This window comes from Saccopteryx leptura, chromosome 2, assembly GCF_036850995.1.
Source record: "Saccopteryx leptura isolate mSacLep1 chromosome 2, mSacLep1_pri_phased_curated, whole genome shotgun sequence".
Lineage (NCBI taxonomy): Eukaryota > Metazoa > Chordata > Mammalia > Chiroptera > Emballonuridae > Saccopteryx > Saccopteryx leptura.
Genome location: NC_089504.1, coordinates 79485114 through 79510935, shown reverse-complemented (window position 1 = coordinate 79510935; position 25822 = coordinate 79485114). Strand labels below are relative to the sequence as shown.

Below are 25822 nucleotides of genomic sequence, written 5' to 3'. Positions count from 1 at the left end.
GTTTGTCTAGGGAGGAAGCAGAACTTGAACAAACATGCTAGGTAATTCTGACGCACTAGTTCCCCTACCAAACGATGAAAAAACATTTCTGCAAAATTGGTTCTCTAGAGATTATCAAAGTCACCTGGAGGATTCAGGTATTTTGTCACCAGTTCCACCTTCTCACAGACTCACGAAGATGCAAGAGAGTTGCTGGTGCAGAATTTGGTGCTTCATCCTCTGTGAGTTTAGAGAACCTTCCCCCAAGATTAGTCCCTGGGACCCTTTTTATTTTCACAGATTTAAGCATTAGAAGAGCAAAAGGGCCCTGTCTGGTTGGTTAGAGCATCTTCTGGATGTGCAGAGGTTGCGGGCGATCCCTGGCCAGGGCACATACAGGAACAGATTCATGTCTCTCTCTCTCTCTTTCTCTCTCTGTCTAAAATCAATAAATAAAATTTTAAAAAAAGAAAGAAGGGAAAGCAAAAGGAATTTGTTCATCCTTAAAGAGAAAGTGACACAGGTTTTTAAAAAGAAGGGAAATATGGAGGCATTTTTAGGTGAAAGGGCAAGTCTTCTATTGCAAAAGAAGAGGTCAGATTAATGAGAAGTAAAAAAAACAACCGTCACTGCTCAAAATTCCCTACATTCCTGTGTCATATGGCAGGGGTTAATTCCCTGCATTCCTGTGTTATTTAGGCACAGCAAACATCTGTTTAGAGCACGAACAAAGCCAGAGCACCAAAAAGAAAAGAAAAAAGTAGTAATTTGATTGCTGGAAGGACTGCAGCTGTCAACATGGAGAGGGAGAACAGAACTTCTTATGACTTTCTAACATTTATTATATGGTTTAACATTGTATTTTATCTTGAATTCCATGGGGGTGGGGGAGAAGTGACATCATTGTTTTTCCTTGCTGAGGGCCTATAGATGTGCTGTATAAGGGACACATTTTTAATGGGTCAGTTTGGAGCTTGATAAAGTTGTCTCTGTGCATGCAACATTAGTTAAGTAATTGAGGTGAAAGCCTTTGAGAGCTTTTCACAATTCAAACTCTGGAACTTGATACACGGAGCAAATCCCCCGCTCTAGCGCCAACACTGCCTCCCCTTGCTCGGCATCCTGGAGGCAGAGGACCCAGCGTCTGCCAGAAGCCAGACAGACACCTGGCAGGCCGAGACCCGCGGCAACGTCACCGGGACGTCCCCCCTGCCATTCACAGGGGGGAAAGTCCAGAGGCACCTATCCCGCTGGGGCGGTTGAATGACCTGTTTGCTCAAATAACCAACTTGAAGTCCGGAATTTTACACAAGAAAAAAAGCTAAGACTCATCTGTTGATTTAAGTTTCTTCTAAAATAAAATAATGCATAACACACAACTTTGCTAAAAATAAGTCTAGACTCAGCATCCGTTTTTTTAAAAAGTTCTATTTTAAGGACAAATGGTAATCAGGTTAGCGGTAATTTGTTCGTGCGACGCCCCCACACTGCCTTTTGCAAAACCCAGAGCCTTGCGGGGCGCCTCGGGCCTCCCAGGGTCCCTCACCCAGACCCCGGCGGAACTCCGGCCTCGGGCCGCGGTGGGGGGCGGCGCCAGGACTCCGCGGAGAGCCACCCTCGGCCTGGGCGGGGTCAGGCCGGCGGCGGTCACGTGTCGCGGGGGCGGGCGGCCCGGGGAGGGCGGCCCGGGTATATAGCCAGGCGTCTGCCCGCCCGCCCTTTGAACGCCGTAGGTGTTGCTGCTGCGGGACTTGCGAGACTCTGGGATCTTCGCCTCTCGGTTGCTGTCCGCTGGTGGGTGTGCGCCCCCTCTGTGATCAGTGACCTGCGCGGGGCCCCGCGGGGCGCTAAGCTGGACCGCGTGGGGTGGTGGCCGGTGGGGTCTGCCCGCCTCCGGGCCCTCGATGGGAAGGGCGGCCACCTGGGCCTGCACCTTCAACACTGAAATTTGTTCGTTTTTTCTGCCAGCTGCTTTAGTACCGTTGTAGCTTCTTGGCTTGGTTGCAGAGTAACATTTTTCATTTGTCGCGAAAGAACGTTATTTAAAAGGAAATGCGTTCGAACATCGTCTTAAAGCAGAATTTAATGGAGTGCGCAGGGACAACGGGGCAGTGGATGCTGGCGCCTGACTTCCGCCTTCAGCGCGGCTCTTACTCGTTCCTTGTAGAAGTGGGATCCGTGGTGGCCAGAGGGTGAACTAATTGGCCTGGAGGTAGTGGACAGCGGGCTGTGATGGTTCCTGCCCAGCTCTGCTGCTGAGCAGTGAGGCAGTTTTGTGTTGGTGTGAGTCGTTGGGAACACTAAATTTACATTTAAAAGCGCCCTGAAACATTTCTCAATTCCTAGGAGCATCTTTTTCCTCCCGTGCTTGGTCACCACCAAACTAGTTTCTTTGACAAGCAAGGAATAAATCCTCCGTCCTCCTGGCTCCCCAATGTGCTCCACCTAAATAGTCCTCACTGTCCAAGATGTCTTCTTTAAATCTCTCTGTAGTTTTAACATGGAGTTTAACTTGGTTAGCATTTTTGTCAACAGATATTCCCCTTCAAAAGGCATTTCTAGTATCCTGGTGAAGAAACAATACAAAAATTTCAGCAGCAGGTTTGCTTTTCCCGGCAGAGCCTGTTCTCTATTGAAAGTTTACAAAGGAGCCCTGAAACTTTGCCTCGGATGGTGTTGCCCAGGGGAAAGCTCTCTACTAGAGGGAGGGAAGAAGTGCAAAAGACTACACTGACCTACCTCATCTTGCATTTTTCTCTACTTGCAATTAGCATTAGCTTGGGTTGGGGAGTGAATCTGGGAGAGTCTTATCTTAGTGTCCTGAAATAAGTTTGTCTTTTGCAAATTTCTTTCTCTAGGAAGAAAAATGGTGTCTGGTGCAGTTGATCCACAACCGGTATGAATTTTAAATAGATGTTTCTTGATTCCTTCCCCTCCCCCTGTTTTGAGAAGTTAAACCTCTCTCCTTGTTGGTTGCAGAGTGTAGTGACGAGGGTGGCCAACCTACCCTTGGTGAGCTCCACGTATGACCTCGTCTCCTCGGCTTATGTCAGTACAAAGGATCACTATCCTTACTTGAAGTCTGTGTGTGAGTTGGCGGAGAAGGGCGTGAAGACCATCACATCTGTGGCTGTGATGGGCGCCCAGCCCATCATCCAGAAGCTAGAGCCACAAAGTGAGTTCTGATTTTCCTTCAAAATTTGGTCCAAGGGACCTTTTGGAAGTGAGTCCAGAGGCAGTTTGAATGTGGTGAATAGAGCCCTGAGCACACAGTGTCAGCATCAGGGAATCCTCAACCTTTCCTGAGGCACATACTACCTTTGTTCAGAAACTGCAGGTTGACCCTCACTGTTATAGAAGGCCTGCTTTATAGCAGTAGCAGATGTTCATGATAACTTTTTAAAAATCCACCCCCAACCCCATATTCTTTTTTTTTTTTCTTTTTGTATATTTCTGAAGCTGGAAACGGGGAGGCAGTCAGACAGACTCCCGCACGCGCCCGACCAGGATCCACCTGGCACACCCACCAGGGGGCGATGCTCTGCCCATCCGGGGCGTCGCTCTGTCGCGACCAGAGCCACTCTAGCGCCTGGGGCAGAGGCCAAGGAGCCATCCCCTGCACCCAGGCCATCTTTTGCTCCAATGGAGCCTCGGCTGCGGGAGGGGAAGAGAGAGACAAAGAGGAAGGAGAGGGGGAGGGGTGGAGAAGCAGATGGGCACCTCTCCTGTGTGCCCTGGCCGGGAATCGAACCCGGGACTTCCGCACGCCAGGCCGACGCTCTACCACTGAGCCAACCAGCCAGGGCCCCATGTTCTTATATATTGGTAACTGAGGTCACAAGGAGGGCATGTGTGTGAACTGAAGTTGACTGCCTTGGGACCAGTGTACCTGAACTGCTTTAAAAAGAACGTCTTTATTGAGATAATTAACATACCATCCAAGTCACCCACTTAACATGTACAAGGCAATGGTTTTTCTAAGTATATTTACAGAGTTGTGCAAGCATCACCACAATCAATTTTACAGCATTTGTATCACCCTAGAAAGGAACCTCACACCAGTTTCTTTTTGAATAATGAAAAAAATTTGATATGATATGGTGATAGTTGCTCAACCTATCTGTACTTCATTTCTTTTTATTATGAACTAATCTATTATGTGGTTAAATCATATTTTATTCATTCGTCAGTTGATGGATATTTGTGTGCTTTTACGTTTTGGCAATTAGAATAATGAGTGCTACTGTGAACATTTGTGTAGACACATTCTCAGTTCTCTTAGGTAATATACCTAGGAATGGAATTGCTGGGTCATGTCACTATTTGAGGAACTAACTGCCAGACTATTTTCCAAAGTGGTTTACCATTTTACATTCCCACTAGTGATGTTTTCAGGTTTTTCCACGTGAGCCCCCCCCCCCCCCCCTTTTTTTGACAGAGAGAGATGAGAAGTATCAATTCTTGGTTGTGGCACGTTAGCTGTTCATTGATTGCTTTCTCATATGTGCCTTGACCGGGTGTGAGGGGGGCTACAGCAGAGTGAGTGACCCCTTGCTCAAGCTAGCGACCTTGGGCTTCAAGCCAGTGAACTTTGGGCTCAAGCCAGTGACCCTGCGCTCAAGCTGGCAACTTCCGGATTTTGAACCTGGGTCCTCTGTGTCCCAGTCCAATGCTATATCCACTGCGCCACCTCCTGGTTAGGCCGCAATGAGCCCTTTTGAATGAAGGCTTAATTAAATCATTCCCCCAGCCCTGACTGGATTGCTCCATTGGTTGGAGTGCCGTCCTGATGGGTAAAGGTTGCCAGTTTAGATCCCTGGTCTGGGCACATTGATGTTTCTGTCTCTTTCTCTCCCCTCCTTTCTCTTAAAAAAAAAAATCAAAAAATAAAATAAAGGAATAAATAATCCCCCCAAATAATTAAGTCATGGACTTTTCTGGAGTATAGGGAACTGTGAGAGACCAGATTTCCAGCTCTGCTACTTCCCAAATTAATTTAGGACAAGTGCTTGGCTTGGTCATCATTAGAGGGAAGTTTGGACTAAAATCTAGTCCTTGTGGGGAGATCCAGGGTGCTGTTAGCATACCATTTCCTGTTGCCACATAATTAAGTGTAAGTAGGAGTTAAACTAGCATGGAAATACTAATTTTGAGTTCTCAGATACCTTATTCTCTGAATGAAGGTTCAGGTGAAGCCTAGCTTCTCTTGGCATTAATCTTAGGAGCCAGCAGATGAGGAAGAAGTTTCTTAGCCAACTTCCTACATGGCTCACACTCCTGCCTGCTCCTCCCCTCCCCCTTATTTATTCTTCTACATTCAGTAGAAGAATGTAGCCAGCAGCCTGCTGAGCTTTATTTCCCTGTCTACACTTTTTTTTTTTTTTTTTTTGTGGCAGAGACAGAGAGTCAGAGAGAGGGACAGACAGGAAGGGAGAGAGATGAGAAGCATCAATTCTTCGTTGCAGCTCCTTAGTTGTTCATTGATTGATTTCTCATATGTGCCTTGACCGGAGGGCTACAGCAGACCCAGCGATCCCTTGCTTGAGCCAGCGACCTTGGGTTCAAGCTGGTGAGCCTTGCTCAAACTAGATGAGCCCGCACTCAAGCTGGCCTCCTCGGGGTCTCGAATTTGGGTCCTCCACGTCCCAGTCCGATGCTCTGTCCACTGCGCCACCACCTGGTCAGGCTCCCTATCTACACTTTTAACATTTTCCCCATTTGTGATTCTTCCAGTTACTGTTGCCAATACCTATGCCTGTATGGGGCTAGACAGGATTGAGGAGAAACTGCCCATTCTGAATCAGCCAACAAACCAGGTGAGCTTGGGACAAGATTGCTGAGGCTTCCCCCCTTCCTCATTTTCATGTTCCATCTGTTTAGCATAACTGGTTCCCACGTGGTGTTCACTAAATGCAGAGGTGGTATACAGAACCTTTCCCTACTTGGTGTCTGAGAACACATCCAGGAAGATGGAGGAACATACATGTCTGCTTATAACAGCCTGACAGATTTAATATCTGTTTACCTCATTTGCTCCTCCATCAACCCTTGAGTGGTAGCAGATGGGGCAAATATACTTGATAAGGAAATTGAGCCTCATCAATTCTTAGTGACTTGCCCAGGACCTAAAGCTATAGAGTGAAAGGGCTAGAGAGTGAAAGAAGAATTCTTTAACTTTTCAATCATGCTGCCTTAGTTAAAACCTTAAATATGTATTTATGCCTTTATTTCTCACCAGCCAAGTGGTCTGCTTTTCTACTTGTAGGTTGTTGCCAATGCCAAAGGTGCTGTGACTGGGGCAAAAGATGCTGTGGCGACCACTGTGACTGGGGCCAAGGATTCTGTGGCCAGCACGATCACCGGGGTGATGGATAAAACCAAAGGAGCAGTGACTGGCAGTGTGGAGAAGACCAAGACCGTGGTCAATGGCAGCATTAACACAGTCATGGGGAGTCGGGTGATGCAGCTGGTGAGCAGTGGAGTAGACAATGCGCTCACCACATCAGAGCTGCTGGTAGACCAGTACCTCCCTCTCACTGAGAAAGAACTTGGTAAGTGGATGTTTGTCTTGAAATAATGTTGCATATCTTTTTTTTTTTTTTTTTGAAAGATTTTATTTATTTATTATAGAGGGGGGGGGGAGAGAGAATGAGGAGAGAGAGAGAGAAGGGGGAGGAGCAGGAAGCATCAACTCCCACATGTGCCTTGACCAGGCAAGCCCAGGGTTTCGAACCGGCGACCTCAGCGTTTCCAGGTTGACGCTTTATCCACTGCGCCACCACAGATCAGGCCAATGTTGCATATCTTAAAGCAACTTTGTGTGTGTGTATATGTGTGAGTGACAGAGACAGAGTGAGACAGAGAGAGGGCCAGATAGGGACAGACAGATCGGAAGGGAGAGAGATGAGAAGCATCAATTCTTCGTTGTGGCACCTTAGTTTCTCATTGATTGCTTTCTCATATGTGCCTTGACCAGGGGGCTACAGCAGACCAAGTGACCCCTTGCTCAAGCCAGCGACCTTGGGCTCAAGCTGGTAAGCCACACTCTAACCAGATGAACCCACACTCAAGCTCCGTGTCCCAGTCTAATGCTCTTTCCACTGTGCCACTGCCTGGTCAGGTTTAAAGCAACCTTTTAAATCAGCTTTCATTGGCCTGACCTGTGGTGGTGCAGTGGGATAAAGCGTCGACCTGGAACACTGAGGTTGCCGGTTCGAAACCTTGGGCTTGCCTGGTCAAGGCACATATGGGAGTTGATGCTTCCTGCTCCTCCCCCTTCTCTCTCTCTCTCTCTCTCTCTCACTCCTCTCTCTCTAAAAAATCAATAAATAAAATATTTTAAATCAGCTTTCATTGAGATATACCTTATTGATTAAAAAATTCACCATTTTCATACTAAATTTACAGTTGCACAACCATCACCTTAGTCCTGTTTTTGGATATGTCTGTCACCCTAAGAGATCCTTCATGCCTGAATCTCCATTATGTCTCTCAGACAATCATTAATCTTTTTATCTTTATAGAGTTTCTTTCTTAAAACAATCTTAAGTTTCACATTGAATTATACACAGTAAGTTTTGAAACTTAAGGAGAAATTAGCCTAGAGAAATATTTTCTACAAATGGATAGTCCTCAGTGGGCTGCTTTACAGAAGCATTAAACATTTAGGGGCTGCTATATTCCAGTACTGTGTTTCCCAAGAAGCTCGCTCGAGTGGGAAGCGACATGTGTAGGTGAACCTGTCAGATGCAGTGATATGTTCTGGGTAGTCAAGCCGTGCAGTAGACATGAGCTGTCTTAGGGAAATGAGTGCATAATTAATTGGTAGGTGGGTGAGTACAATCGACAAAATCAAGATCCAAGTTAGAGTCCAGGGCTTGTTACTTATATCTCTGATCCCTTATGTTTTGGGGTTTTTTTTTGTCCCTTATTTCTAACTTCAGAAAAAGAAGCAAAAAAAGTTGAAGGATTTGACACTGTTCAGAAGCCAAGTTATTATATTAGGCTGGGATCTCTGTCTACCAAGCTCCGCTCCCGTGCCTACCAGCAGGCTCTCAACAGGGTGAAGGAAACTAAGCAAAAAAGCCAAGAGACCATTTCCCAGCTCCATTCCACTGTTAGCCTGGTGAGTGAAAGTTCATTTAAAGGTATCTGAAGTGTGTTCATTTACCACAAGGGATGTGAGTAAATGTGATTATAAAATCCAAGAACTGTAATTTTACTTTATGAACAACTCAATAGGAAAATGAGCAAAGAATATACAGACAGCTCACAGAAAAGGAAGTGTAAATAGCTGCAATATATGAAGTGATGTTAATCTTACTCTGAGGGGTCAAATTACAGATGCCTCTCTTTTTCTAATGCATTGAGCAAGTGTGATGCTGTGGGCAGTGGTGGAGAGGAAGGTGTACTTGGACTTCTGGAAGATGTGAGGGACGATTCTAAGGTTATAAGCATACCTATTCCTTGGCAGTTTTAGAAATTTATCCCACAGATATGTGTGGTTGTTTAGAGTTGCAAAAGACTCTAAACAGTGCATATCAACTAATAGGGAATGAATTAAATTGATGTATCACAAAAGGCTATTGTGTAGCCATTAAAGATTGCCAAGTTACAGAACTGAAAGTACTCTACTGCCATTCCTGGAAGGGGAAATGGGCAGCTGACAACAGGGAAGAGGAATTTTTTTTTTTTTTTTCATTTTTCTGAAGCTGGAAACAGGGAGAGACAGTCAGACAGACTCCCGCATGCGCCCGACCGGGATCCACCCGGCACGCCCACCATGGGGCGGCGCTCTGCCCACCAGGGGGCGATGCTCTGCCCATCCTGGGCGTCGCCATATTGCGACCAGAGCCACTCTAGCGCCTGGGGCAGAGGCCGAGGAGCCATCCCCAGTGCCCGGGCCATCTTTGCTCCAATGGAGCCTTGCCTGCGGGAGGGGAAGAGAGAGACAGAGAGGAAAGCGCGGCGGAGGGGTGGAGAAGCAAATGGGCGCTTCTCCTGTGTGCCCTGGCCGGGAATCGAACCCGGGTCCTCCGCACGCTAGGCCGACGCTCTACCGCTGAGCCAACCGGCCAGGGCCGGGAAGAGGAATTTTTAATTTCTTTCTTTGTAATTTTTTTTTTTTAACTTTAGTAAGAGGAGTGGAGGCAGAGAGACAGACTCCTGCATGCACTCTGACCAGGATCTACCCGACAGGCCCACTGGGGCAATGCTCTGCCCTTCTGGGGCTGTTGCTCTGTTGCTCAGCAACTGAGTCATTTTTTTAGTGCCTGAGGTAGAGGCCATGGAGCCATCATCAGCGCCCTAGGCCAACTCGCTCGAACCAATCGAGCCATGGCTGTAGGAGGAGAAGAGAGAGAGACAAAGAAGAGGGAGGGGGAGGAGAGGGGAAAAGGAAGGGGTGGAGAAGCAGGTGGTCACTTCTCCTATGTGCCCTGGCCGAGAATCCAACCTAGGACAGCCACATGCTGGGCCAACACCCTACCACTGAGCCAACCAGCCAGGGTGTAATTTTTTCTTATATTTTACATATAAATATTAAATTTCAATTGCCTTACTTAAGCTAAACTGAAGGTAAATTTGGAGGAGACAGTGGTTTGATAGTTCAATAGAGGCAGTGAAGAACTAGGATTACTTGATAATAATAATGACAGCAGGGATTGCTCTCCTTAAGCTCTTGAGGATATTCTTGGCTTTTATGATCTATGACTTACATCATAGATCTGAGAACAGGCTGACACAAATGTCTGACTAGTTCCCTTGTTTTGTTTCAATGTGCTCTAGATTGAATATGCCAGGGAGAATGTGCACAGCGCCAACCAGAGACTTCAGGATGCTCAGGATAAGCTGTATCTCTCCTGGCTGGAGTGGAAGAGAAGCATTGGCTATGATGACACTGATGAATCCCACTGTGCTGAGGTAAGACGGCCGGGTTGCAGCCATCCACAGCCGTTTCTGAACAAGCCAGCCAGCCTTTTATTTCAATTTTCCTGTTATTCCTCTTAAAATACTCTTCAGCGAAAGTTTGAACAGAAAAGCAAAACTGCAGTCACTTTAACAACCTATTTGTTTGACCTGCGATGGCGCAGTGGGTAAAAGCATCAACCTGGAATGCTGAGGTCGCCGGTTCGAATCCCCAGGCTTGCCTGGTCAAGGCACATATGGGTGGTGATGCTTACTGCTCCTCCTCCCCTTCTCTCTGCCTCTCCTCTCTCTAAAATGAATAAATCTAAAAATAATAATAATAATAAAACAAATAAAACAATAACCTACTGATATGCATATTGCCCCTAATAGGATACTGTAATGAGAATCATGGGCCTTTCAGTACAGATTAACAGGGACATAGGCGTTTTTATTGTCATGGTGTTTTTGACAGCGTAAAAAATGAGTTACGAGACTATAGGAAAAGTACCTAACTTGGTCTTGGGGTGAGGGTGGGTGAGTCAGATGACTTCCTGGAGGAGATGAGTGTTAAAGTGGGACTGAATGGGAGAATAAACTAGATGAAAGGTCAGTAAGGGCACTAACATTCCAGACAGAAGAAATTGCATGTTGTAGTCCTTGAAAGTGATTCTTTAGGTTCCAAAAGCTAGTATACATGTCAATGAAATGTGAATAAAAATACTGCTGTGCTCAGGGTTGTTACGAGGATTTTTAAAAGTTGGAAGAACCCATATATATGGTGGACACATAACCAGCTTATTGTAATTGAAGTAATTCATACATAGCATTGTTGGGTTCACTCCTAATTTTAAACTTGTTTTATTTTTAGCACATTGAGTCACGTACTCTTGCTATTGCCCGAAACCTGACTCAGCAGCTGCAGACCACGTGCTCCACCCTCCTGTCCAACATCCAAGGGTTACCGCAGAACATTCAAGATCAGGCCAGTCACTTGGCGGTGACGGCTGGAGACATCTATTCAGTGTTCCGCAATGCTGCCTCCTTTAAAGAAGTGTCTGATGGCTTCCTCACTTCTAGCAAGGGACAGCTGCAGAAAATGAAGGAATCTTTAGATGATGTGATGGATTATCTTGTTAACAACACACCCCTCAACTGGCTGGTAGGTCCCTTTTATCCTCAGATAACCGAGTCTCAGAATACTCAGGACCGAGGTACAGAGGACACAACCAGCCAGGAGGCCCAGAAATCTGAGCACAAAACATACTAGTGTTGTCCCTGTCACCAGTACATGGTGCAGCCAGCCAGATGACAGCCACCTTCTGTTACGTTGAAATTAACCTGCTAGACAACTCTGGGGAAACAGCTAGTTAGGAAGAAGTTCCCTTCATTATTGTCATTTCCAACTGGATTAAAATCTTTAAAGATTAGCAGATGAGTTCTTTTGTTTACCTGGCTGGTAAGAAAAGAATGATATGCCAGAGCCTAGTTAGAGGTCACAAAAAGTTACATTGCATTGATGTCTCATTCTGTTGCCGCTGTTGCTGTCTGTCTGTATTAAATAAAAACCCCTTCATGTGGGCTGTCACATGAGCTGGTGTCGGCTCCAGTTTGGTCTGAGCAGGCCTCATCATTGGTTTGTCTCATAATGCATGCTTGTACAACTTTCATTTCATTTTTTTTTTTAATTCCCATAAAGGAATGCCTCCTGTGAGTTCAATAAAATTCACTGCATAATAGATCGGTTTTATGCTGTGTATTCCATGTGCTTTGTGTGTTGCTTTCATAGAGCTGCTTGACCTGTGTGACAAGGTTATTATTAATACACATACATGAATTCCGGTTGGCTTGTTAGAGGGAATTTGACAGTGTAGTAACATCGGAAGACTAATGTCAAAAATGGAATGTTTGATGATAGGGTCAGGTTTTAAATAACTGAAAAGCTAATGTGCATATAAAGATTTTTTTTTTTTATTGTATTTTTCTGAAGCTGGAAACGGGGAGAGACAGTCAGACAGACTCCTGCATGCGCCCGACCGGGATCCACCCGGCACGCCCACCAGGGGCGACACTCTGCCCATCAGGGGGTGATGCTCTGCCCCTCCGGGGCGTCGCTCTGCCGTGACCAGAGCCACTCTAGCGCCTGGGGCAAAGGCCAAGGAGCCATCCCCAGAGCCCGGGCCATCTTTGCTCCAATGGAGCCTTGGCTGTGGGAGGGGAAGAGAGAGACAGAGAGGAAGGAGGGGGGGGGGGTTGGAGAAGCAAATGGGCGCTTCTCCTATGTGCCCTGGCCGGGAATCGAACCCGGGTCCCCCGCACGCCAGGCCGACGCTCTACCGCTGAGCCAACCGGCCAGGGCCTGTGCATATAAAGATTTTACTGGGTGAGAGTTGCCTTCATGTGCCCATTTACTGGCCTCCTTGAAAAGTGGGTTTTCAAGGCAGTAGAGGACATGACTGATTACCTTGCTGAAAAGGAATCAAAGCTGAAGGTGAGCAAGTAAGTGACTGTCTGCATTAGTCTCACTAAAGGCAGGTGGCATGTCTCGCCAGCCGGCTGTTTAAACCGTGACCCCTGGAGTGAGGATGTTCAGTGTCCAGGTTCAGGTGGACTAACTTACTGTGTTGTCACTGACTTTGGCGAGAAAGTCACTAACAGTTGTTGGTAAGAAACCTTTAGAATATCTCATGAGAATAATCAAAAGTAAGACTTTGGACCCCTTGTAGAAAAGGGTTCGTCTTACCTCTGGCCTGAGGTGTTCAAACTTTTAGTCCCTTCAATGTTGGTCATTTACTTCGGAAATATCATAAATCTTATTTAAAAAGCTTTAGTATGTTAAACTGTTTCAAAAACAATCTTAGAATTTGTGAAATAGAACCACATGCCTCTGCCTGTCCTTACTAAAAGGTTAGCAAGGCTGCCCTTCAGCAGAACCAAAGTCTAAATCTAAGTTGTCTCTTCTCTATCCCAGTTCACCTCTTTGTCCCATGAAAACAAGGAAGCATATACCTTTACATGCACTGGTGTGAGTCTTATCAAAACTAAGTTATAGCCTGACCAGGCGGTGGCACAGTGGATAGAGCGTCGAACTGGGATGTCAAGGACCCAGGTTCGAGACCCCGAGGTCACCAGCTTGAGCGCGGGCTCATTTGATTTGAGCAGAAGCTCACCAGCTTGGACCCAAGGTCGCTGACTCGAGCAAAGGGTAACTTGGTCTGCTGAAGGCCCGCGGTCAAGGCACATATGCAAAAGCAGTGAACAACTAAGGCTTTGCAATGTGCAACGAAAAACTAGTGATTGATGCTTCTCACCTCTTCGTTCCTGTCTGTCTGTCCCTGTCTATCCCCCCACCCCCGTCTCTAAAAAAAACAAAACTAAGTTATAGAGCTAAGTTATAGAGCTAACTTTCCCCCTTGAGGTAACTCCAGGACTCAGTAAACAGGTGAGTTGAATTGAAGGGAAGGGACTCACTGAGATTCTAAGGAGCTTCTGGTTTCTGGGAAGGTGGGACTATAAACTGTCCTGATGTATGGGCTTCAGGAATAGAGCCTGCTCATTTGCTTGCCTGGCTGCCTGCACCCAGGGATGGCGTTTTCTAGAGCCTCTAAAACTTTTTTTTGTGTGTGTATTTTTCTGAAGTTGGAAACGGGGAGGCAGTCAGACAGACTCCCGCATGAGCCCGACCGGGATCCACCCGGCATGCGCACCAGTGGGCGATGCTCTGCCCATCTGGGGCGTTGTTCTGTCGCAACCAGAGCCATTCTAGTGCCTGAGGCAGAGGCCATGAGCCATCCTCAGTGCCCGGGCCAACTTTGCTCAATGGAGACTTGGCTGCGGGAGGGGAAGAGAGAGACAGAGAGGAAGGAGAGGGGGAGGAGTGGAGAAGCAGATGGGCGCTTCTCCTGTGTGCCCTGGCGGGGAATCGAACCCAGGACTCCTGCACGCCAGGCCGACGCTCTACCACTGAGCCAACCCGCCAGGGCTAGAGCCTCTAAGACTTTTTACTTTAGTTCAAATTGAACAGCACCCTGCTCCTCTGCCTCAAAATTCCAAGGCTGGTATTCTGTGGTTTATTTTAATTGGTTGAAAAATTAATATACTATAGCATTCTTTTTTTAATTAATTTTTTATTGAATTTATCAGGGTGACATTAATAAAATTATATAGGTTTCAGGTGTACAATTCTATTATAGCTTTCTCACTTGAACATAACCTTTTGCATTTCCCCATCATAAAAGTTATAGTGCCAACTGAATTGTTTGTGAAAAGATGTTTCAAAGCTATTCTTTGTGAGCAAGACAGTATAAAGGAAAGCTCTCAGCATCTGAAAAAACACCACTAGTCTTTGCTTTTTGCTGTGAGCTACACACACTGGTGGTGGTTTTGTCTGTCTTTGTGTCTCAAGTTTGTGCCTAAATGCGTTTCACTCTATTGTCAACATGTCTCAAAATTTGTGGTGGTCTTGCAACTTAAATTTTATTGTATAAACTGGCAATTTTGGTTTAACAGACTTTTTCCCAAGAAGGACAATATTTTTGAGGAAACAAGCTAAGCCTAGCACAGTAACTACGGCAGGTTTTAAACATTTAGCTGGTGTGTTGTGTCAGAATGTTTGAGGATGTGTTTTCCTTTGCATGTAATAATAATGTGGCCTTTATGGTTAATTCTGGGTGAAAAAAATCAAAGGAATGTGTTGTACTAGCCATTAATCTCTTAGCCTTAGTTTTCTCATCTATCATAAAATTAGTGATGCCTCAACAGATGGAAGTGATATGTTTCAGGATGGGCTGTCTTTTTCTATTTTTGCAGTAGAGGCATGGGGACACCATCTGGGAGACAGTGACGAGTATCTTTAACTTCCTAGTTCAGGTGTATGTACTATAAGGTCATGATTAGTAAAATATTTCCAGGGCATTATCAGTATTGAAAACCAAAAAAATAAAATAAAAAAGGAAAAACTAAAATTTGGTTTGCCTGAGATATATCTTTTAGAATATCATTTAGCTCATGGAAGTGATAGTGAGGGAAGGAGAAAGAAGGAGCAGGGTAGATATTTGTGCGTGTATCTCTCAGGTCTGGAGGGATGGAGAGGAGGGCCTCTTGCCAACCTGACCTTCCTGAGCTCTCATGGACTTGGGGGACTGGGTCAGTTGGGCCTTGGTTCTGATCCAGTTTCAGGAGTGAGCAAGCACTGAGGCCTGCAAGGATGATGGTCTTGTAAGATGTCCCTGCTCTATAACCAAAGTATTGCTTATATCTCAAAATGTGGCACCTTCATGCCATAGGTATCCACCACCCCAGAAGGTATCCGATATGTCCACAGTAACCATTTGGTAAGGAAAAGATACTGAATCATCCCACTGTTGAGTATTTAAGTTTCTAGTCTAACCTGTAGCAGCCCACTTCATCTGAATGATGATAAAAACTGGAAAGGTAATAGCATCAAACTATTCAGAAAGAAGAAGTTTTGTCAGGCATAAGGTCAGCTTAAGCCCAAGACATATTTTCTCATGTCTTCCCTGTTCTTCTTGCTTACCTTTTGAGATTCTGATGCCATTCGCCCATGTTTTAGAAGTTACTGATTCCTCAAAGAAATGGTGTCAACTGGACCCTCACTGGGATAGGCCCAGGTTATAATTTTAGTGCTGGTGAGGGTTGAAGCCTTCTTTTCTTTCTTTTTAAATTATTTTTTTCCTTTTTTAATTTATTTTTCTTGGGTGAAGCCTTCTTGATCACCGTCCAGCTGGGGCTGAGCTGAGCTGGGAGGTAGGGGTGGGGTACTCAAGTGGAAAAGGCTGGAAAGGAAACATCCTCAGTTGGTGCTGAGGTGGTGAGAAGCCAGCAGCCTATTGAGTTTGACTGTGAGATTGCCAAATAATATAATACATCTTTAGATTGATTGTCAGTAGGATGACTAAATGAAATGATAGGAAGGCAGTGTGAAAGGAAATGTTTGGAGGAGGGGGTACAGAATTGCCTGGGATTCTTCCATGCTTGATGTCCTTAAACTAGGCTTACAGAAATAAAATAATAAAGTGGGCTTGCAAATTAGAGAGAAATGGATTATAATGTGATGAAAGACTTTGAATCTCATAGGGGAGTCTAGTCTTGATGAAGAATGAACGTTCTAGGTTATTTATCTTGGTGATGGTTTTATGAAAGTGCTGTTTTAGAGAGCCATATCAAAGATACTAAAGCCATATCATAATATGTACATTTTGGGCTAACACTGAAAATATCTAGTTGGTGCATTCACTTGTTAGAGACAATGTGAATACGTAGGTAGTTACATTACTATATATACCTGCATTAAAAAATGATTCAGTTCAATATTTGAGTTTATAATAGTATAAGGCATTACTCTGCCTTGCTGAGAATGTAAATACTAGACACTGTCCTCAAAAGACTTATAAAAGTCTTAGGGGAAAATTATTGAACACTCAAGAAATATCCTGGTATAGAAATCTATTTGTCCTTTACTTTTAACAGCCCCAGGTAGCTAATTTTTAAATTCCCTGACTTTATTACAAAACCAGCTTGCAAAATATAACATTTTAGTAATAGGCTGTACAGACCAACAATTTGAGTTTTAAGTTTTATTGACTTAAGTGAAAGAGAACACTAACAAGTTTTTATCTCCTCTGAGGGGGAATAAAGTTCTGATGTCTTCTAGAACTTAATAAAGTAGTGAATTGACTTTTCATTATTAATTGACATTTTACCAAAGTAATAAATAGATTAAATGGTACTTTTGTGTAAGTATTAGTGATGAAAAATAGTTACCATTTAAATTGTTTTTATTTTTCTTGGGTATTGATGTATATACCTAGGAGTGGATTGCTCATGGGTCATATGGTCACTCTATTTTTAAATATATTTATTTATTGACTTGAGAGAGAGAGAGGAACATCAATTTGTTGTTCTACTTAATTATGCACTCATTGGTTGCTTCTTGTATGTGCCTGACTGGGGATTGAACCCACAACTTTGGCCTATCAGGCTGATTACCTAACCAGCTGAACTAAGCAGCCAGGGTTGTTGATTACTCTGTGTTTATTTGAGGAACTGCTAGACTATTTTCCAAAGAGGCTGCAGCATTTATATTCCCACCAGGGTATGAGGATTTTTATTTCTCCATATCTTCATCAACACTTGTTATTTGACTTTTTGATTCTAGCTAACCTTTGAAATTATAAATGAAAAAGAGTAGATATTGAGGCCCTGACCAGTTAACTCAGTGGGTTAGAACGCCATCCCGAAACACCAAGGTCGCAGGTTCGACCCCCAGTCAGGGCACATATGGGAAGTGACCAGTGTGTGTACAACTAGGGGAACAGCAATGAATGCTTCTCTCTCTCTCTCCCTTCCTCTCTCCCACTTCCTCTCTGTCTCTCTAAAGTCAATCAATAAAGAGTAGATGTTGAATAGTGAGAATCAAGCACCTTTCTTTTTTTTTATTGTCTACACAGGTTAGAGCAGAGGAAAACTCAGCTAAGAGTAGCTAGTGTATCAGATTGACTCCCTTATATAAAGTGGTTTGATCAGCATGGATAAAACCATATCATCTTCCCCAGCCCTCTCTGTCCATGCCAGGGATTATTAACTGAAAAGACTAACAAAACGCAGATTCCTGGGTTCTACCACCAGAGCTTCTGGTTAGTAGGTCTGGAGATAGTACCAGGCTTCTGCACTTTTAAAAAGCACTACTCCCACCCTCACGAAAAAAAAAAGTCCCTAGTGATTCTATTGCAGGTGACCCACTCTCCACACTTTGAGAAACAAAGAAAATAGGAAACAAATGCTGTGAACTTGAAACAAAAATAGGGATTCCTTCTCTCCAAACAAGACCCTCTGTGTGGGCTCCATAAAATGTCTCATTTTATAAAGACCTGCTCTTAATATATCTGCTTAATTGAATCAAATACACAGGAGTTAGTGTTGATTAATTGAATGTTGTGCAATGAGTACCAAGAATCACTTTAATTTTGTTGTGATAATGCCAACCCATTTCCTAGGCTAACAGTTCTAACCACCTCCACAGACTTTCTAGCTAAGGACAAAACATTGTTGCAAGAGAGTGTTCCTATTGTAGGGTAGAAGGTGTGCCCCACTCAAATTGTATCAAATTGTTCAGGTAAAGGATAAAGAGAGAGTAAAGCAGAACCAATATGCTACCAACCCTCTAACTTGCAAGCACATAATCGAGCTGCATATGCAAACTATTATGAATGGCGAGAGGTTTTTGTTAAAATCAAACCCTCAATGGGGTTAGTCTTATGTATTTCATGTTAGAGTTAATCATTACCTCTTGCATGATCCTTTCTTTTATGGCGCTATTCATAAGAATACCTTTTATATAAACAAACTAAAATTTTAGTGTTTTTTTTTTATTATTTCTTCAATAATTTTACCTTCTATTTCAAAATAAACCAGTTGTCATGATTCTATGTCAAGTTTACCAGCATTGCATACATACTCATCTTTACTAGGCAAGTCAAATTCCCACAGATTAATGTTTTTATTTCTGTAGTAGTAGCTTCAACTATCCAGGCACCACGACCACCACCAGCCTACTTGATGCAAATTTGAAAATGCCACCTTATCCTTAATGTGTCATGCCAACTTCTGGAAAGTCATAATAAATATGCAAATCAATGAAGTCTGATAGTAAAGGTGCCCATTGTGATTGCATGGTGAAAACCCTACGAAATATACACAGGGTCCAGGGAATCCTAGCATGGTCACTTGGTTCTCTTGAAAAGAATGTGTTGCTGGTTTCCTGTTTTTTTCAGGGAGACACTGCAGTTATTGCATTAGTTGCATTGTAAACATCTGATTCTGAGTTTGGCCTCCATCACTAATGGGCATTCACAGCAAGGGACTTCTACATTCATTCAATAGTTGTTCTGATCAATGAAAAAGGATTTATATTATAAATTTGTGAAATGATTTCTGCCACATTTCTAGATTGTCAGGCACAACAACTACATTTAAAACTCACCATGGAAACTTGATAGACTGGCTACCTGCTAGCTGCCCCACCCTCACCTAGTTCCTTTACTGCCCACAGGTAGGCTCTGAATTTAATAGAAATTAGACCCTCTGAATCATTTTGAACATATGGAAGGTGAATTATCATATGGCTCTCCTAAGTCATCTTGGGGACTAGAGCTACTTTTTTTGGTGGTCGAGGTAAAGGAAACTTTAGTGTGAAAATTTCAACCTCTGCAAAGAACTCTACTTTAGGCCAACAGTTGCCTGGTACATAGGGAGCTTTAAAAGTTTTGGGGTGTGGTGGTATTTAAGGAACTAATGAGAAAAGCTGTTGTTTATTGAGCACCTCTTACAAACTAGGTTCATCCTACCCTTATTCTTCACCTGCAACCAAATCAGTTAGGTATTTTCTTCACTTGAGAGGTGAGAGAAAAGGTAGAAAAGAGATAGGTGACAGAGTAGGGATTTAGCGCAATGTCTTACTGATGTCAGAGTTTGTATCTTTTCTCTATTCGAGCACTCCAGGCCTTTGCTAGAACAACACTGTAGCTTGTTTTTTTGTTTGAGGCCCAGAAAATCCTACTGCCCATATCTTCTGGTATTGTAGCTTCTTGCTCTATTTTACATTTATTTAAAAACAAATAAAGTGGTATTGGATGTTAAAATATACATTTACTAGAAATAGTTCAGGATAGAGAGCTAAGCAAGGTAAACTTTTAACTTAAAAAGTCTAAAATTAGCCTGACCTGTGGTGGCGCAGTGGATAAAGCGTTGGCCTGGAAATGCTGAGGTCGCCGGTTCAAAACCCTGGGCTTGCCTGGTCAAGGCACATATGGGAGTTGATGCTTCCAGCTCCTCCCCCTTCTCTCTCTCTGTCTCTCCTCTCTATGTCTCTCCCTCTCCTCTCTAAAATGAATAAATAAAAATTTAAAAAAATAATTCTCTCCATACTAAAAAAAAAAAAAGTCTAAAATTACAATTGTTGACTTGCCTGGCTGATGTTCTAAATTCACATATATAAATATTGCTGGCTTTTGTGGATGCCGGGCTGTATATTATCTTTGCAAAGTAAACATTCATGAGTAGCTAGAATGCAGTTTGATCTCCCCAAACTTAAAGGCACAGGAACAAATGGTGGAAATTTGTGCCTCAAACCAGACAATCCTCTGGGCACCTGGTTCTTAGGAAAAAGTGCAGTGAAGGCTACAGTCAGGTAGGGGATCCCAATGACCAACACAAAATTCTTGTCTGTTTTTTGTTTGTTCATTTGTTTGTTTTATACTATTTCAAAAATTGAGGTAAAATATGGATAGCATCAAATTTACCATTTTAGGCATTCTTAAGTAGACAATTCAGTGTCGTTAACTATATTCACAATGTTGTACAACCATCAGCACTATGCATTTTCAGAACTTTATCCTCACCCCAAGTAATAAAGTTTATACCCATTCAACAATAACTCCTCATTTTCCCTCTCCCTCTGTTTTATGATGGATTTTCTTAGTTAGTTGTTTTGCCTCTGTTAAGCAGTAAGATAATTTTTTCCCTCTGCTTTCAAGATTCCAGACCTTAGAAATTTATTATACCTTACTGGCCTGACCTGTGGTGGCACAGTGAATAAAGCATCAACCTGGAATGCTGACATTGCCAGTTCAAAACCCTGGGCTTGCCCTGTCAAGGCACATATGGGAGTTGATGCTTCCAGTTCCTCCCCCCTTCTCTCTCTCCCTCTTTCTCTTCTCTCTAAAATGAATAAAATCTTAAAAAGAAAAGAAATTTATTATACCCTACTTATTTTCTGCTTCTAATCTGCTTTTGGCTAAGAAATGTTACTTCAGTTATCACAATTGTATGTAAAGTAAGAATTAATAAAATGTCTTTTTTTTTTTTTTTTTTGAGGTTGTCAATAGTTTTTTTTATAAATAAATTTTTATTAATTTTAATGGGGTGACATCAATAAATCAGGGTACATATATTGAAAGAAAACATGTCCAGGTTATCTTGTCATTCAATTCTGTTGCATACCCATCACCCAAAGTCAGATTGTCCTCCGTCACCTTCTATCTAGTTTTCTTTGTGCCCCTCCCTAATAGAACTTCTTATCCCTAAAAACTTTCCAATGAAGAAAAGAGCTAAGATTTTGATGGCTATTTCACCTATTAAAGGAACTTTTGCTTCCTAAGTTCCTAGACATTTCCAAGGGGTTTACATTATTAGAAGTCAGGCTTATAAAAAAAGTGGGTCATTATTATTTTTAAGAGAATAATAGATTAATAGATACATGAACAACCAGAAATGCTTTATATCTTGTATTTTCAAAAGATTTAATTTAATATGTCCACCACTAGTCAGTTTCCATTTAAAGAGAAGTTTCCTTAGTGCTTTTATTGTATGAATGAATGTGAGGAATAAGACTATAAGTGCCTTGTCAGAGAACACTAGTGTGGACAAAGTAAGGTTCACCCTCATGCAATAGGTAATGTCTCTCTCTATGAGCTCACCTGACCCGAGAGCTTACTTTATTAGTGTTTGTTTTAATATCCAAGATTCTTCTTTTACAGGTATTTGATTTCACTGTCATAGACTTGACATCTGAGACTGATGAAATTCCAGATATTATAGCTTTGGAAGAAGAGGATGGATCAGATCATTCACATGCTAATAACCCTGAGTCTTCTCAGGGTGAAATGTTGAAAAACTAACAAGAAAATACTTCTTTGGCTGAATACAAAATTTGAGTCACATTAAACTTCATGTTTGCACATGTGTTTAATCTTGTGCCTTTGGAGATTAATCTATTGAGGGTTAGTCTATTTTTTGATTACTTGGTCTTAATAGTAATGAAACATTGTTCTAAACTTTGAGATCCTAGTTTTTTGTCTTATATCACTTAATATAATCCTTCAAAGTTTAATCATTGAAATGCCTATAATAAAAATTGGTCTGTATAATCTTGAATCATTGTGCCTGTGTTTGTACTGATATAGCAAACAATGTGTGTGTATGTGTGTTTTGTTTTGTTTTACCTCACAGGATACATTTCTACTTCTTCTGGTAACAGAACCTTTGTGACTTTTTTGGCGGGATTGGGAGAGTTGTCTCAGTGGATATGCTGGTCAAGGTGTTTTTGCTTTCCCCTAGTCTAGGAGTGGGTATATGATTAAAAACAGATCAACCAGGAGGAAGAATATCATGATGGGTAGAAGCTTAGACTCTGTGTTCTAACCTTGGCTCTGCCACTTACCATCTGTGTGTCCTTAAACAAGTTACTTAATTTCTGTGTACTTCAATTTCTTCAACTGTAAAATGGGGTAATAGTAGGTTTTTCATGAAGAAACAATGAATTAACATATGTGAAAAGCCTAGAGCAATGCCTGGCACAGAGCAGCATTACTTATGTATTAGTTAAGTAAGTTGTAGAAACAATGGCCAGCCCAGTAGTGATAAGTATTTCTAGTGTCAGATTGTAGTTTTGAAATACCTTTTCCCATTAAAAGAAATTAGGGCTTCTTGGAGAAATGGCTGGTTTCAGGTCTGAGGAAATGTACAAAATGAGCTTTGAACTTCTTTGTATTCCAGGTAGCAAGGAAACCAATTTGAAGAGGTTCCCATTGACCCAAGATGGGACTTCAATTAGGATAATTTCAATAGATTAAACCCCATCAAATGTGAACCTCATAAAATATTCAAATATATCATTTTATTATTTTATTTATATTTTTAAGTGAGAGGAGGGGAGATAATGAGACAGACTCCCACATGTCCCTACTGGGATCCATGTGGCAACCCTGTCTGGGGCAAATGCTCTGCCCATCTGGGGCCATGCTTTCAATGAAACTATTTTTAGCTACTGAGGCGAAGGCTCCATGGAGCCATCCTCAGCACCAGGACCAACACACATGAATCAATATCAATCAAGCCATGGCTGTGGGAGGAGAAGAGAGAGTGAAAGAAGGGGTAGCAGAAGGGGAGAAGCAGAGGGTCGCTTTTCCTGTGGGCCCTGACTGGGAATTGAACCTGGGACTTCCACACACTGGGTTGATGCTCTACCACTGAGACAACCAGCCAGGGCCTCAAATATGGTCACTTTCAGGGAATGATAGCAAACCAAATCAATTCTTTATCTTGAAAACTGGTAAATAAAGGGATAGAATCAAGAATTTAGCCTTCCTTATGTCTTTACCACTAAATAAACAAATAGTAAATGAGGGAAAGCTTCTCTCATAAAAGTATTCCCACTAACAAATAAAAAGTAAATGATACCTTAGTCAGTTTGAGCTACTATAATAAAGTACTTTAGATTGAGTGGTTTAAACAACAAACTTTCACAGTTCTGGAGGCTGAAAGTTTGAAATCAGGGTGCCAGAATGTTCTGTTGGGTTTTGGTGAGGGTCTCCTTCCAGGGTGCAGAAAGTCAGCTTCCCTTTGTTTCCTCCCACGGTGAAAAGAGCAGAGAAATGAGGGACAGTCTCTTGTGACTTTTTTTTTTAATTTTTATTTATTTTTTACAGAGACAGAGTGAGTTAGAGAGAGGGATAGACAGGAACGGAGAGAGATGAGAAGCATCGATCATTAGTTTTTCATTGCGCGTTGCAACACCTTAGTTGTTCATTGATTGCTGTCTCATATGTGCCTTGACCACGGGCCTTCAGCAGACTGAGTAGCCCCTTGCTGGAGCCAGCAACCTTGGGTTCAAGCTGGTGGGCTTTTCCTCAAACCAGATGAGCCCGCACTCCAGCTGGAGACGTTGGGGTCTCGAACCCGGGTCCTCTGCATCCCAGTCCAACGCTCTATCCACTGCGCCACCGCCTGGTCAGGCTCTTGTGACTTTTATAAGGGCAGTAATCTCATTAAGCAGGGTTCCATCCTTATGACCTCATATAATCCTAATTACTTCCCACAGGCCCCACCTTTTAATTATCATCACATTGAGGAGTGGGTTTTTTTTTTGTTTTTTTTTTCATTTTTCTGAAGCTAGAAACAGGGAGAGACAGTCAGACAGACTCCCGCATGCGCCCGACCGGGATCCACCCGGCACGCCCACCAGGGGCGACGCTCTGCCCACCAGGGGGCGATGCTCTGCCCATCCTGGGCGTCGCCATGTTGCGACCAGAGCCACCCTAGCGCCTGGGGCAGAGGCCACAGAGCCATCCCCAGCGCCCGGGCCATCTTTGCTCCAATGGAGCCTTGGCTGCGGGAGGGGAAGAGAGAGACAGAGAGGGAAAGCGCGGCGGAGGGGAGGAGAAGCAAATGGGCGCCTCTCCTGTGTGCCCTGGCCGGGAATCGAACCCGGGTCCTCCACACGCTAGGCCGACGCTCTACCGCTGAGCCAACCGGCCAGGGCCGGGTTTTTTTTTTTATAAATACATTTTTATTTTAATGGGGTGACATCAATAAATCAGGGTACATATATTCAAACATGTCCAGGTTATCTTGTCATTCAATTCTGTTGCATGCCCATCACCCAAAGAGAGATTGTCCTCCATCACCTTCTATCTAGTTTTCCTTGTGCCCCTCCCCCCCCCTCTCCCTCCTTCCCTCCCCCCGCCCCTATAACCACCACACTCTTGTCCATGTCTCTTAGTCTCGTTTTTATGTCCCACCAATGTATGGAATCCTGCAGTTCTTGTTTTTTTTTCTGATTTACTTATTTCACTCCGTATAATGTTATCAAGATCCCACCATTTTGTTGTAAGTGATCCGATGTCATCATTTCTTATGGCTGAATAGTATACCATGGTGTATATGTGAGGAGGATTGGGGTTTTAACATAAAGATCTGGAGGGGGAGTGGGCACAATCACAAAATTTATAACAAATGATAAACTAGATTTTTAGCATTTTGCAATTCCCACGGAATCAATGAATCTAGGTATTTAGCATTAATAACTGCCAATGGCATAAACAGAAATATGTTCTGTCTGACAAAGAGCATACACTAACCATTACCTAATCTTTAAAAAAATTTAAATTACATTTACTAGAGTGACACTAGAGTGGTAAAAAAGATCATACAGGTTTCAAGTGACCATTTCTATGATACATGATCTGTACATTGCATTGTGTGCTCACCACCCAAAGTTAAATCATCTTCCATCACCATATATTTGACCCCTTTACCCTTTATTACCTTCCACTTTCTTCTGTCTGGTAACTACTACACTCTTGTCCTTGCCTATCAATTTCAGTTTTTTTAAAAAGTGTTTATTTTATTGATTTTAGAGAGAGAGGTAGGGAAAAAGAGAGAGAGACAGAAATATTGATATATTCCTGTATGTGCCCTGACCAGGGATTGAACTGACAACCTCTGCGCTTCGAGAGGATGCTGCAACAAAGCTATCCAGCCAGTGAACTTTATATCCCATATATGGGTGAAATCATATGGTTCTTAGCTTCTTCTGACTCCTTTTAATTAACAGAATATTCTCAAGGTCCATTCATTTTGTCGCAAATGGCAGTATTTCATCTTTTCTTATGGCTGAGTAGTATTCCATTGTATATATGTCCCACATCTTCTTAATCCAATCATCTATCAAAGGACACTTCAGTTGTCTCCATCTTTTGGCCACTGTGAATAACGCTGTGATGAACATGAGGTGCATATATCTTTGTGAATATATGATTTCAAAAATTTCAGGTAGATATGCAGAAGAGGAATTGCTGGGGCATATGGTGACTCTATTCTTCATTTTTAAAATTGACTTTATTGAGATGACATTGGTTAACAAAATTATATACATTGGTTCCAGGTGTACCATTCCATAACACATCATTTGTACATCGCACTGTGCATTCACCACCCTAATATTCTTAATTTTTGAGGAACCTCTACTGTTTTCCACAGCGGTTGTACCACTTTACATTCATGTTCCCACCAGCAGTGAATGAGGGTCTCTTTTTCTCCAAAACCTCTCCAACACTTGTTATTGCTTGCCTTGTTGACA

The 25822-nt window shown here is 43.0% G+C and overlaps 1 protein-coding gene across 2 annotated transcripts; it reads left to right on the top strand.

The window, feature by feature from the left end:
• Positions 1 to 1628: 1628 nt before the first annotated feature.
• Positions 1629 to 21837, top strand: PLIN2 (perilipin 2). Of its 2 annotated transcripts, XM_066368231.1 has the most exons (9): positions 1629 to 1759; positions 2810 to 2875; positions 2959 to 3154; positions 5713 to 5795; positions 6245 to 6530; positions 7923 to 8104; positions 9766 to 9900; positions 10757 to 11047; positions 21441 to 21837. In XM_066368231.1, exons 2-9 carry the CDS (start codon positions 2846 to 2848, stop codon positions 21579 to 21581), a joined length of 1344 nt encoding a protein of 447 aa, XP_066224328.1. In that variant the 5' UTR covers positions 1629 to 1759; positions 2810 to 2845; the 3' UTR covers positions 21582 to 21837. The 2 variants fall into 2 exon arrangements, with proteins under 2 accessions (XP_066224328.1, XP_066224330.1); XM_066368233.1 differs by lacking the exon at positions 21441 to 21837 and having other exon boundaries at positions 1630 to 1759; positions 10757 to 11626.
• The last annotated feature ends 3985 nt before the right edge of the window (positions 21838 to 25822 follow it).

What these genes read in the sequence shown, in the direction of transcription:
- PLIN2 (XM_066368231.1), top strand. Translation starts at nt 2,846, where the DNA reads ATGGTGTCTGGTGCAGTTGATCCACAACCG. An exon ending in GTGCAGTTGATCCACAACCG is followed by an intron (nt 2,876 to 2,958) that starts GTATGAATTTTA and finishes TGTTGGTTGCAG; the next exon opens with AGTGTAGTGACGAGGGTGGC. An exon ending in TCTCACTGAGAAAGAACTTG is followed by an intron (nt 6,531 to 7,922) that starts GTAAGTGGATGT and finishes TTCTAACTTCAG; the next exon opens with AAAAAGAAGCAAAAAAAGTT.